The sequence below is a fragment of the Protopterus annectens genome, chromosome 8.part1 (assembly GCF_019279795.1).
Source record: "Protopterus annectens isolate FY-2018-M chromosome 8.part1, PAN1.0, whole genome shotgun sequence".
NCBI lineage: Eukaryota > Metazoa > Chordata > Ceratodontiformes > Protopteridae > Protopterus > Protopterus annectens.
This window is the reverse complement of record NC_056742.1, coordinates 441,335,721-441,351,104: the sequence shown is the minus strand read 5'-3', so window position 1 is coordinate 441,351,104 and position 15,384 is coordinate 441,335,721. Positions and strand designations below refer to the sequence as shown.

Sequence of the window (15,384 nt, the reverse complement as noted above, 5' to 3'; positions counted from 1 at the left end):
TACCTTGTAGATCTACTGTGTCTCCCCACTGAGACTTAAATGCTCAGAGTAAAAGAAACTTTACTTTGCAGTAACTCAACATTTCATCACATTCAGAAATCAGCAAAAAATGTGGCTTGTTTACACATTATGTTGGGAAGTGTCATGAAACGTTTCTTATTTAGGACTGAAGGTTAATACCGATGTTGGTTCACTAGCACAGACTCATGTGTTGAAGAGCATAATAACACAAAATACACTGTGATGAATTTTTTGGCGTTTAAAGCATAAATAAAACAATCTTATTACATCTACAACATACATCTTTCTTCACTTTAAGTCCAGAAAACAAAGTACTATTTTGCACAGTAATACGATCATAAGTTACTCAGAGTTGTTGTAGTTTGTACAGCTCACTCTCACACTTAAAATGTACGATTTGATTTCATTTCCCTTTATGCATCTATGTATTTTAACAAACATTATACGGATAAATGACTATAGTTACAATGACCTTTACTGTGAAATATTTAACCAAAGCTCCAAAACGTAAACATTCAAAGCATCACACAGTCCTAATGCTAAGACTTTCAAGAGATGGCAGGCTGAGCCATCTTGCAAGACTTAAGTAACAAATCTTTTTAACAGACATTCGACCAGATTGCCACTAAAGCAACTTAATGCTTTTAGGTTCAGTCTCGTTAATTGTAATTATTTTAGTGCATTCATTTACTTTCACTTAATCTTCCTCTTTTACAGCAGTGCTAAATACAGATTCACACCTATGGGGCAGTCATTTCAAACATTTGTTGTAGAGTGCGTTGTGGAAAAGTTCTCAAATCGGATTCTCACCACCTTTTCCTCAGGGGGTGGCTGAAGAAGGAACCTACAAGTGAAAACTTGCCGACAAGCTTTTCTGAAGTTTTCAGACAGGAATGCATATATTATGGGGTTGATACAGGAATGGCCATATGCCATGCAGTGTGAGATGATCCGAAAGGCAAATGTACCATCATTTAAGGGAAACTGTCCAAACTGCACCCATATCATGATGATATGTTGTGGCATCCAGGAAATGAGGAACACAGCGACCACCAAAAAAACTGTCTGAGCAGTCTGCAGTAAAGAAAGAAAAAAGAAAATGGATGTTAAAAAGATTGTATTAATATTCACATATTCATAACAAATACATCTTATAGTACTTCAAAGATGGATCACAGAGAGAAACAATATGTGACAGTATGAGGTTCAAGAAGAGTTGAAGAGTGGATTGATTTTACACAGCAATTATGTGTAACAAAAAACATTAAGCAAAATTTACTAACAGGCAACAAAGTTATGACCTGCCTACTGTGCCAAATTCCCAGTCACTGGATAAGCGCTAGATTTGGATTTCACTATCACACTCATGCAGTAATGAATGTATCTGTCCTATGTGCATTTGGATCCATCAGTTTTTGTAGCCTTGCAGCTTTTTCAGAAGTGTTGCTACATGCATTTATTACCATGTGTAAAAAATATTCACCTTTCTTATTAGAAATATATCTTCTGTTTTCAAATTATGCCCCTGTATTGCTAAATCTCTTGTTTTTAAAAGCTGTCCTCTTGTACACTGACTTCACTGAGCTAGTTAAAACCTACTTAAACATTCATGTTTTTTATTATGCCCTCACATTCTGTCAGGGTTACACATTGGTTATTAATTCTAAGCCAGCATAATGTGCTATCTTTTACATAATCTATTTTCTTAACTGCTTCTGTTCTATCACACTGATATTTCTTTGGAGGTGAGAGTTTCCAGGAACAGCAAGTAGTGTAATCCAGATGGCTTCTCTCAATGATCATTTTGCTTGGCACAACATGCATCTAACAAGGTGCAGATCCTGAGGTTATTGTATTTAGAGGATGAATATACAAGCTCAGACACAAAAACTACGGGTGATATTAGTTAGGCAATCTGACAAATAGTGAAGTCAGCTGACCATATATCATATACCAATTTCAACAAAAGTGCAGTAGAAGAGAAATTTTCTCTTTTTATTTTTAATTACTCTTCTTACACATTTAACCAGGCTCCAGCTATTTCTACTATATTAGCAAAAAAGAAAAAGTAGTCAGTGTCACCAAAGGCAGAACACATAAAAGTACAAAATTCAGAGAAAGAACGGTTCTGCCACCAATCCTGCTAAAAATTTGAAACTTGAAAACTTTTAATAAAAATAAAACAATGATAAAATAAAACACATTGGCTTATAAACCAGATAAGTGCTTTTGGTGTAATACCTTTTTCAAATCCTAAATGTTAGCCAGTAAAACTTCCTGTTAAATACCTTCATTCTCTGGTATTCACTCATTCAAAGATACTTAGCTATAGCAACGTATATACCCTTTCAATTAAGTTATTTAGAGTGCTGAAGAGGTTTTCCTTTTAGCGCAGGTTTTAAAGGAACAAATGCATTCAGACCTGGTGGCTGATCTGAACGCAAGTTCATTATCCACTTCATTTCTTTAATTTGTTTGATTTACTAAATCCCAACCTCTTAATGTTTCATGGAGCCTAGTTAGTGTCATAAACTTAAAAGAATGACTACCATGCGCACTAATGTGCATGTAAAGTGCATTGCTAGTAACTTTATATCTTATGTTGGATAAATGTTTTAAGATACGATCTTTAAACATTTGATTTGTTTTTCCTATGTAGTATGCCTTGCAGTGACTGCAGGTTGCCACATATATGATGTTCTTACTCCTACAATTTGCAAATCCTTTAACTTTATAGTTCTTGTTAGTTAAAGGATGTATAAAGATATTCGAGTTGTTAATGTAAGAACGTGCCTTGCAACTTCCACATCTGAATGTATCAACTCTCCTACTCATTTGAAAGCTCCTATTTTCGGAGATGGCTTCAGTTTCTTTTTTATAACATAGCAATCTTTTTAGATTTTTCCTGTTCTTAAAAGAAAAACTGGGTTAATCTCCAACAATTTTTCTAATTTTATTATCAGATGTTAACACTGGCCAAAATGTTTTAATGATGTTACGAATAGCAAGACCGTCAGCACTATATGTTAGCTGACATCTCAAGTTAGACTTTTGCTCTTTTTGTTTGGCCTTAATAGCTATATAGCCTAATAGCTATGGCTACTAAGTATCTTTCAATGAGTGAATTCAAGAGAATGAAGGTATTTAACAAGAGGTTTTACTGGCTAACATTTAGGATTTGAAAAAGGTATTACACCGAAAGCACTTATCCGGTTTATGAGCCAGTGTGTTTTATTTTATCAATGTTTTATTTTTATTAAAAGTTTTCAAGTTTCAAGGTTTTAGCAGGATTGGTGGCAGAACCATTTTTTCTCTGAATGTTGTACTTTGATGTGCTCTGCCTTTGGTGACACTGACTACGTTTTCTTTTTGCTTGCATATTTTTTGGTGGGAGCATCGCACATTTACTGCACTATGGAATCAACATCTTCACAGCAACCAACATTGGAAATTGCAAGTAGAAGGATTTATGCTAATAATTTAAAGGATCTGTCTAACCCACTTCTTGATTTCAACTTTGAAAATGGTACTTTAGAACTAACAATGAACAGGGGAGAAACTTTGCTATTTGAGAGCATTTACAAGGAAGTAGAGAATGCAGCTTTTAAATTAAAGTGTTTACAGTGGCAACACGTTCATATGGAGACATGTCTTTATCATCATATAATTCCACGAGGCTTAAGAGTAAGATGTATGCCAATTTATGGTAATATGTACCCTGAACTACTTGGCAAATGGCAAAAGATAAATAAAGAAACCAGTTTCAGCTATATGAAACTTTTGATATATTTTTTAAGCCTCAGGAAGTTGAAGCAGCAACCCTAATAGAACAAAAACAAAATGAACTAGAACAAATGACATTATCGGATAATAATTTGATTAAACTAGGAACGCTGCAAGATAGACTTGATGCTTATGATGCTAAATTAAAAGGAGTGAAAAGTTGCAAATTTACCAGGGATTTTAATGATTTTAAGAAGGGCCATTTGTTTGAATAGCTGAAAGACAAGAAAACAACCATACAGACCAGAACAGATGTAAACACTGGATTAACAACAAATTATGAGAAGGAAGAGATTCCTACTAGGAAACCAGCGAAAACTGTAGTAGAAGCAGAAGTGCATACTAATCCAAGACAGAATAATAGAGAAGTTTTGAAAACTCATGAAGCTGTGACACACACTCTGGGGAACAATGTTAGCTCAGTAATTGATACTGAGAATACTGAAATACTATCAGAGCAAGGTGAAGAAGATGTATCTATTCAAAACAACAACACAAATCTGAATATGCAGAATGCCACTAAACCCAAAGATGGAGTGATACATTTACCACTTTACCAACAGCTTCCTTTTTTGTTGCAGAACAATACCTCGAGGGAAGCACACCCTCACAGCAGAGAGAGGAAGAAACGGAGGTTTCAAGAATAAATTATTCCCTTGTGTTTAATATATCGAGCACTGAATTAACTAGAGACCAGACTCATTTATTAAAGAAGGGAATGAGTTTTATACCTTCGTTGCACTCACCCATGAGTGAATTTACTGTAGATTTAAAGTACTTTGGAAGAAATGTGACTTTGAAATATCTTTTTGGGAATACAAATAATGAAGGATCTCAAGCTAGATATGGATACAAGAAACCAAGTACTTTCGTTCCTGTTTGTCATCCGACTGTAGATGCCTTCATACGATTATATGAAAAGGAAGTGGCTGAGTATATACAACAGAAGGGAAACAAACATTTCCATAACCTAACTCTAAATGAGAAGAACGCATTATTTGAACTACAAAATATGCAGGACATTATGATTAAGCAAGCTGATAAGGGAGGGGCAATTGTAGTTATAGATATGCCATTCTATGATATCAAAATGAAGGAGATGCTAGCAGCTATAGCTACTTACCAGAGGATTGATAAAAGAGAACTGAATAGGATCATACAAAGTGTCCAAGATACTCTTTATGACAAATTGATGAATAGATCTATAAGTAAAGAGCTGTCTGATTTTTCTGAAGTGCATCATCCTACTATACCTAACATCTATGGAATGCCTAAGATACATAAGAATCTACATGACCCTCCTATGCGACCTATTGTTTCGGGAAAGGGATGGACAACTGAACCCCTTTCTATTTTCATAGAAGGGGAGTTAAAGAAATTGCTACTCCATGCATCTACAGTGATTAAGGACTAGGCTGAATTCTTGAATAGACTCTATAAGAAAATACAACAGATGAATATCTCTAAGGATTTACTATTAGTAACCTTGGATGTGAACAGTTTATTTACTTCCATACCTAATGAATGGGGGATTGAAGCCATCAGAGACTTTGGTGTTAAACACGAAACAACTATTGATATCTACCTAATATGCAGTCTCCTAGAATTGGTTTTATATAATAACATATTTCTATATGGTAGTGTCTATTATCTGCAGAAATTGGGAGTAGTGATGGGAACCCCATGTGCAAATAGCTATGCTAATTTGGTCCTGGCAAGATAGGAAGAGTTATGGAAAGTGGGTGTTAATAACAAATGGAACAATAATATAATTTTCTGCAGTTGATTTGTGGATGACATTTTTCTTTTATGGAAAGGTGACTTAACTTCTTTGGAGCAATTTGTATGTTTTTTGACCAACACAACTTCATTTTTGAAATTCAAAATGACCTCCTCTAATATGGAGATAGAATTTTTGGATGTTAAGTTGATGCTAAATGATACAGGATGTATCAGTACTAGAACGTATAGAAAACCTGTATGGTGTAATCATCTGTTACACAATACCAGTATGCATCCTAGACATGTCCTTGATAATATAGTGACCAACCAATTAACTTGAGTATCTAAACTTTGTACGAGGGACAAAGACTATATGGAAGAGCAAACTAAACTCATTAATGACTTTACCAAGAGGGGATATACAATCAAAGGAATACAAACTAATGAAACAACTACTTTGGAATGACAATCTCAGACAGCAATACCTTATTTTTTGGACCAAGGAGGAATAATTAAGGCCAAACAAAAAGACTGACAGTCTAACTTGAGATGTCAGCTAACATATAGTACTGACAATTTTGCTATTTGTAACATCATTAAGACATTTTGGCCAGTGTTAACATCTGATAATAAAATTAGAGAAATTGTTGGAGATCAACCCAGTTTTTCTTTTAAGAACAGGAAAAATCTAAAAAGATTGCTATGTTATAAAACAGAAATGGAAGCCATCTCCGAAAATAGAAGCTTTCAAATGAGTAGGAGAGTTGATATGTTCAGATGTGGAAGTTGCAAGGCAGGTTCTTACATTAACAACTCAAATATCTTTATACATCCCTTAACTAACAAGAACTATAAATTTGAAGGATTTGCAAATTGTCGGAATGAGAACATCATATATGTGGCAACCTGCAGTCACTGCAAGGCATACTACATAGGAAAAATGAACCAAATGTTTAAAGAACGTATCTTAAAACATTTATCTGACATAAGAAATAAAGTTACTAGCAATGCACTTTATATGCACATTAGTGCATGCCATTCTTTTGAGTTTATAACACTAACTAGACTCCATGAAACATTAAGAGGTGGTGATTTAGTAAATCAAACAGAAATTGAAGAAATTAAGTGGGTAATGAACTTGCGTTCAGATCAGCCACCAGGACTGAATGCATTTGTTTCTTTAAAACCTGCACTAAAAGGAAAACCTCTTTAGCACTCTAAATAACCTAATTGAAAGGGTATATATGTTGCTATGGCTAAGTATCTTTGAATGAGTGAATACCACAGAATGAAGGTATTTACCAGGAAGTTTTACTGGCTATCATTTAGTATTTGAAAAAGGTATTACACTGAAAGTGCTTCTCCAGTTTATGAGTCAGTGTGTTTTATTTTATCATTGTTTTATTTTTATTAAAGGTTTTCAAGTTTCAAGTTTTTAGCAGGATTGGCGGCAGAACCGTTCTTTCTCTGAATTTCTACTATATTCTCTTATCTCAAGCTTACCTTTAGCTTATCTGATACAACTACCCTCAAAGCTCCTTCTACTTTTGATGTTGCTATATCCCCTTTGTTGTGCACATTTCCATTTGTTCTTGTTCTGCATATGTTTTACTTTTCCCTGTAGTTGAACTGGTACTGTTCTAGTCATTCTTTAAAACTTTTCAAATCTTTTTTTTGTTTTGTTTCATTTCCATAATGTATTTGCTGTTTTGTAGGCTTTTTATGTCATCTATTAAAATCACTCAGCTTCTTTCAAACTTCATACAATCTCATTGGTAAATACACTAGAAATGGTTGATCTAGAATAAACATAATGGTGACCTTCTGATACTCGTCTTTCCCAGGGTAAACTCCACAGGTAATTGTGCAGTTACCATATTCTGTAGGCTACCACTGGATTCAGGAAAATACTTTTCAAACTACTTACTAGCCTTCTGTATATGTGTGTCAGATGCTGTGCTTAACTCCACATAGGCTGTTACCTGCAGTGGTTTGTAAAGTATGTAAGGTGAGCACACACTGTCAGGCCATTCTGGTACATAACGCCCTTACTGCTTAGAACCATTACTGTGTACTTTAGGCAGTAAGGTTTAGGATTTCGCATAGTAATGTGGTAGTCCATGGGGAGTCTGTGTTAGTGCATATCCTGGCAATTTGCCAAATTAGAGGACTTGAGTAGTATGCGATTTATAGCTTGCTAAACTATTCAAGTGCAGAGCAGGGATTTAAAGGCATAAGTGTGCACAGTAATCTTGTGATGCATATCTATGCCCTTCAATGGTGCACATCTATATGGGGTGAACTGGAGCCACTTCATCCTGCACAGACAGCTGATGTAGGTAAGCCATGCTTTATTTGATGTGAAGTACATGAGTGTATGTATGTGCATATGTGTGTGTCAGTATGTACTGGGACAATATGTGAGTGGGTCAGTGAGTGGCTGTGAAGGATGAATGCCTAGTGTGTATGTGTGTGTGTGTGTGTGTGTGTGTGTGTGTGTGTGTGTGTGTGTGTGTGTGTGTGTGTGTGTGTATATGTGAGTGTGCGGGCATATGTGTGTGTGCATTTGCCTGTGTCTGTGTTTATGTGTGCATGTATCTCTGTGCATGTGCATGTGTGTTTGTCTGTGTTTATGATTATGCATGTGTGTATGTGTGTCTGTCCTTGAACTAGGGGCCAGTACCTGTATGTGGCTCTCATGTTACAACTACACAGTGGAACAATTCCCAGTTATGCAGCATTCCTTGCTAATCAGATGCTGTCCATTTGGGAGTGCAGATGTGACTCTGAATCAATAAATGATACTGCAGCACTAGTCAGCTGGATGTGTTGTGTTGCAGTGCCATTTAGTATGAATACTGTTCATTGGCCATATTAACATCCCTGATTTGGCCTGTTACACTGGTCTTCTTGTCAAAGAATTCCACTGCATTGTCTTTTTACAAGTAGATCTCTGTTGCCTAAGCATTTTTATTGCACTGATTCTACTTACTTGACATTTTTTTCCCTCAGAAGTGATTGCACAATTTTCCTCAATGCTGGATTGAAATTGATCAGCTGTTGTACATTTTTTGAACCTTTAGGGCTAGTCTAGTGTTAGCACCATTCAGATCCTATGATAGGTTAGATGGTGCCATGACAATCACCAGAGAGCCACCCCTCTCACCCGAAGTCGAGTAACAAATTACTGTAGTAAGCTCTTGTAACTAAAGCAAAGAGCTTATACTTGCTCCTTGCTGCATTTACAAACACACACTCACAATATAAACAACTGAACACATTTGTTTAAGCAGCTGTGGCTCCTTAAATGAATGCAACTGCTGCACTTGTGAGTGACCAGGAACTGTTCTGAAATTCACAATAAACAAACGCCAAAAGACTTGGAAAAAAGAAAATACTGAGCTGACTTTATTAAATATTAAGTGCTTCTAATGCTTCATTAGAGTAACTCTTGACGATAATAAAAAAATTAAAAAAATTAAATAATCTTCCTGACACCACTTGCTCTGATACATCACTCAAGCAATACACATTTGTGCACGATATATGCATTCAATATCCAATATGAATATATGAAGGTCTAACCAAAAATAAAACATTTTTAAATCTTAAATTCTCAGTAATTATTGCTGTCAGTTACATTTTTAAATTATCTGTAATTATTGCTGTCATTTAAACCAGCACTGTGATTTGTATTTAAACATATTTGCCATCATAACATTTTGCACTCCTCATGTACTGCCTCATGTACACCGCCAAACCTGTACTACCTAAATCACCCTAGTACAATTTATGAGAGATGCATCTACACTAAGAATCTGGAATCCTTGCTCTCTCACACACAAAACAGTAACACTGAACATGTTGTCAGCTCACATACTACACCTCCCACGCAAACCATGCACTCAACACATAAACCATCATACACAGAGGTACTCACCAGAAACCAACCTAAACACCAGAGACCTTCCAAACACAAACATGCCACACCTAATACAGCACTCAATACACATAAAAACACAAACACCAGTGTCTCACCAAATAAGCCCCTAAGGCAAAGCACATCTAAACCGAATTTTTTAGTTGTAGGTGACTCCATTGTGAGACACACAGATATCTCACTCACCAGGGTGGTTAACGAGAAGGTTACACTCAGTTGTCTATCAGGTGCCAGGATCCATCAGATCACATGTGCACTCAAGTCTGTCAACAACAAGTACCATTATGACTCCGTCATAGTTCATGCTGGTGTGAATGACTTGAGACGTACCTCACTGGACTATATGAAGAGAGACATGATTGAGCTCTCTGAATATGTGTCCCAGGCAAGTATGTTCCTAGCCTTGAGCAGCATTCTACCCTCACCTAGGATGATGCCACAATATAAATACAAAATGATTGACTTCAACAATTTGCTTAGTTTCTGGTGTCATTCTACGGGGATGCATTTCCTGTCAGCCTGGAATGACGTGGTCGATAGCCACAATGCGTTGCCAGAGATGGTCTTCACCTGTCACCTCTAGGCTTATGGTTACTGGCTAAGGCACTTGCCTCCCCCATAGTGCCTTTATTTAGTTAAGGTCTCAAGAGCAAAATTTCTGACATGAAAGTTGAATTCACAAAAAAAATGAAAGGCCGTGCTGCCAAATGCTAGGAGATTAAATCAGAAACTGCACTCTCTGGAAGCACTCCTCTCCCTGGAGGATGTTGATGTTTGCAGAGTCACAGAAACTTGGTTCAGAGCCCTAGAAAGTACCCTTGCCTTGCAAGGCTACAATGCCTTTCACACTTTCAGAATGTAAAATGGACATGTGAGAACCCAAGGAGGAGGAGGAGGCATATCTATCTTCATTGAAGATAAATATACCTCTAGACTGATTAGACAGGAAAACTCCATGGAGTTACTCCAAGTTCAACTAACTGTGGGCAAGATCCCCCCTTCAAGTTATTGTTAGCTATAGGCCCCCTTTAGTGAATCAAGATACCCACACTGCTTATTTGGACCTACTTGAGTCAATCAAATTACAATCAAACACTCTAATCATGGGTGATTTTAACTATCCCACCATTGACTGGGAAACTTACATGAGTACCAACATGCTCACACAAAGGTTTCTGGACTTTGTTAACACTAATGCCCTGGAACAAATACTATGCAACCCCACAATGGGCTCAAATATTCCCGATCTGGTCCTCCCCAACATGGGTGACAATTGCACCACCACAAGTATAGCACCCTCACTGGTTAAATCAAACTGACCACAAATCAGTCACATTTGAAGTAGCTATAACACCTGAACCCCTCTTAGGTGAAATCAGGCTAAAGCATTTCACCAGAGCTAATTATAGCCTCCTAAGGGATGGCATAAAAAATTTCCAAGCTCCTGTTCTCACAGTTGGCATATGCAACTATACTAAGGTATACACAAATGCCTTGTACAAACACTTATACAAATGTATTGTTACAGCTGTACCTGATAGGATCAAAACAAGATCCTCAAGAAAAAAACAAGCCTCCCTGGGGGACAACTAGCATTAATAAATTATACAACAGAAGAATAAAAAGAGAGGCCCCAGCAGTGGAAGAACACTCTCCTCTGCTTGAACAAACAAATGAGAAACTTGTAAAATCCACTAAGAGCAAATTCTAAAAAAAAAAAAAAAAAAAAAAAATTAGCAACCATAGCTAAGGATAACCATAAGGCATTCTTCAGCTATATCCATAACCTAAAAGGTAGGACCCACATGTGTACTGAACTAGCTGCGGATGGCATCACACTCACTATTTCTGCAAAAATAGCTAACCTATTACTGGCAGGTTTGGTGAAAATTTCACCCCCTGTCCCCTCCAAACATTCCACAAAGCATTCCCTCTACATTTCCACCACCTTGCATCACTAAAGAGCAAGTCATTAATGCTCTCTCCAAGGCCAAAAACACAGCCTCTATGGGACTCATTTTTGGCATTTACTTCTATGAATGATTGCAAATTCAGAGCAGCCATAAAATCCCCCTCCAACACAAATGTTCTGCTGGAAGGGCTGACAAAGACAAATGACTTGTGTCAGAGCAATGGACTAAAATGAAATGCCAAGAAAGACATTATAGGATCTTTTGAGAAGTCAACCACTCCTGGTGACTATCATACCGACAACACACCTCTAAGTATCGACCCAGTAGTCAAGGACTTGGGGACATACACAGACAGCAATTTGGCCTTTGACCATAACATGTTTACAGTAGTGAGGAAATCATTCTGTGTTGTGCAGCTTATAAACAAAGGTATAGCATCAGGTCCAAGGAGGTCACTGTTTCACTGTATTCAGCATTCGTCAGACCTATACATCCCTCATTTGGAATGTCAAATGAAATTCCTCACTAAAAAGAATGCAGGGTGTAATATGTCTTGTGCAGACGTCCTCAAAGCCCTATCCTTGTATTATGTCCCATACGGGCTGTCGAGGGGAGATCTATGCTTGGATTACAAGGCATTGTCAGACCCCACCCTGATGGACCTCCTGTATATCTGTAAACCAAACAGCACCAAAATTACTCATTTTAAAGACTTAAACTTTGACTGTGATATAAACAGGACCTGCTGGAGAAACAGGTATGTATCCTAGAGACTACCCCTTGTCTGGAACAGGCTCCCCATCCATGTGAAATAGAGTTCCTTGGAACAGGAAATTCATTCCTGGTTTAACACTTGCATCTCTAGAAGACACAGGAAACCTGTAAATAGTTCATCTCTCAGGCCCCTGATTTTAAATGTTTCATCTCCCAAGCCCTTGCTTACACTTATCAAGGGTGCCAGAACTTGTCAGAGATGTAGAATGCATGGTTAGGCTTAAAAAAGCCTTGAGGTCATTAGCCTAGTATACACTTATGAACTATAAGACACATTCAAGTTAAGAATTTTATGTGAGGCGCTTTGCCCTGTGGATACCTTTGCTTAACACAATCAGCTCAAAATGTCAGTTTACTTTCAGGAAAGGGGAATTCCCCTTTTCTGACGAGTGCATTTTCACGCCCAGATATCACAGTTACTTTATACTATTTACATGTAAGCTCACTCATTCCCTTATGACTGCTCAGTCCTGCTTCTAGGATTGTATCTAAAACCCCATTTGATAATACTAGCTCTAAGAATTACCCTCTACTTGCAAATGTCTAGACCATGCCATCTGAAAGGCTTTAGAGTCATCCTGCTTTTAGAGCTGATTGTGTTATAATTAATACCTAAAGTGTATGTCTTCCATTGATAGATCTTTCCTTTTTGATACTCTTTAAAGAACCTTTATAGAATTCTATTTTCTCTGTAAGGAGACGCGAGGTCTGTATAAAACACTAATGTTGTAGAATTTATTGTCATTTAAAGTTTCTGCTTTGAGTTACAGTTTGCATTCTCCTCCTCAATATTTTCTGCTGTTAGCTTAATTTAGTTACTTACTTTATACAGAAATGCTATCAACGTCTTCCTCCTCTGACTCATCCACCATCCTATAGACACACAGAAACACATATTCCTATAGACTGTATATCAAGGCATGCTTACATCACAGGCACATGTCATCCTATAGACTGTATATCATGGCAAGTTTACATCACAGGTACATGTCATCCTATAGACTGTATATTGTGGCATGTTTACTTCACAGGCACATGTCATCCTACAGAATATATATCGTGGCATGTTTACATCACAGGCACATGTCATCCTATAGAATGTATATCATGGCATGTTTACATCACAGGTACATGTCATCCTATAGACTGTATATCGTGGCATGTTTACATCACAGGTAAACATCATCCTATTGACTGTATATCGTGGCATGTTTACATCACAGGGACACATCACCCTATAAACCGTATATCATGGCATGTTTACCTCACAGACACACATCATCCTATAGACTGTATAGCGTGGTATGTTTAAATTACAGGTACACATCACCCTATAAACTATATATCATGGAATGTTTACATCACAGGTACACATCATCCTATGGCATGTATATCGTGGCATGTTTACATCACAGAGACACATCATCCTGTAAACTGTATATCATGGCATGTTTGCATCACAGGGACACATCACCCTATAAACTGTATATCATGGTATGTTTACATCACAGGTACACATCATCCTATGGCATGTATATCGTGGCATGTTTACATCACAGGGACACATCACCCTGTAAACTGTATATCATGGCATGTTTACCTCACAGGTACACATCATCCTATAGGTTGCATATTGTTACAGGTGCACTTCTTTTTATACCCAGCATGGTGGCACTGAGCTTTTATTGTGGCCACTACTTCAAATAGCTGTTATATATTTGCCTTACGCATTCATACAACCTGTTTTTTTTCAGCCATTCATGAACATAAGTGCTGTTGGCATTTTCACCATTCAGTGTAGCTCCTCTCCCTGTTAGTGCTTCATTCCAAATTTTATTAAATAGCTAGCTACTTTCTGGGCAGGGAATGGCTACAGTTTCCATGTTCATTTCAGCATCTTGATCTTTCACTAGTTTAAATGCTTGTCCATGGAGTATGCAGACACATAACTCAGTTCTGACTTTACCTCATTGTTTGCAGATGCACCCTATCATGCTAGTACAGGCCTGCATTCATTTTACTAGCATCCTGTACCGTGATGAATACAAACTTTGAGTGGTGTGCCATCTTTTATGCTCTGACAGAACTTACTGATGAATGGCTTAACAACCTGACCCATGCCACGACAGGCTTAACCTCTCTAAACCCTTGTCTAAGGTCCCCCCAGTTTCATGATTTCATAGTCCTTTGTTTGTTTCTCCCATCCCTTCAGATTTCTGCCCATTTAGTCTTAGCTGGATTGTAGCATTCAGTTCAGTTATAATTTAGCAATTCTTGTGGCTCCAAATATTTACCCATGGTTCTTCTTAATTATAGCACCAGACAGGCATTTATATCTGTCCATCTAAGAATGGAGTCCTCAGGAGTTATTTCCATCCACTGCTGTGTTCCACTCTATTATATAGTGAGATTCTCAGATCCAAATTAATCTGTACTGTTGCATTCACACAAAGTGTGAAAGGCTACATAAAAGTACTAGGACACAAAGATGTTAATTAAAATTCATAATATATAAAGTTTTAGCCTTCTTTTCATAAATTATTCTGCTTATTAAACTTACAACTGGTGAGATTTTATTTCAGCCTTGCTCACTAGTGACACCTCTATAAATATATACCAGTTCCCAACTTTGAGAATTTTTTTGTCTGGGTCAATATTTTTAAAGATTTTAATTTTCCACTTATGACTTTAAATGACTCTAGTTTATGCTGTAGCTATACTTCCACAATAAATTGTATATGGCGTGCATATTGCTTCTACTGATTCACTTCCAAATAAATATATTCAATTTCAACTATTCTTAAAATGTCTATCTTCTAAGCCACTTTCTAAAACCTTCTTCCTACATGTAAAGCTTAAATTACTTCCAGGTACCCAAGTACATCAATCCTTATAACGGACTATGATAATATATATGTGTGTATGTATATATATATATATATATATATATATATATATATATATATATATATACACATATATAAATATATATGGGCTCTGTGGAACCTAGTCGGACATTCCCGGTCAACAAATGTTAAATAAAATAAATAAAAAATAAATATATATATATATATATATATATATATGTGTGTGTGTGTGTGTGTGTGTGTGTGTGTGTGTGTGTGTGTGTATGTTTGCACCAGTCTCTGTGGTGATCCTTTTAACCACTGACAAAGGCAATGAGTCTCCACAAAGTTCAATGAATGAGCCATTGCTATTTTTCCACATATG

The 15,384-nt window shown here is 36.8% G+C and overlaps 1 protein-coding gene across 1 annotated transcript in view; it reads right to left on the bottom strand.

The window, feature by feature from the left end:
- Positions 1–244: 244 nt before the first annotated feature.
- LOC122810394 (galanin receptor type 1-like) overlaps positions 245–15,384 on the bottom strand; it is a 1,222,830-nt gene continuing 1,207,690 nt past the window's right edge. The window contains exon 3 of the mRNA XM_044081996.1: positions 245–1,095. Coding sequence (XP_043937931.1) covers positions 778–1,095 — 318 coding nt within the window. The 3' untranslated portion in view covers positions 245–777. The remainder of the gene's footprint in view (positions 1,096–15,384) is intronic.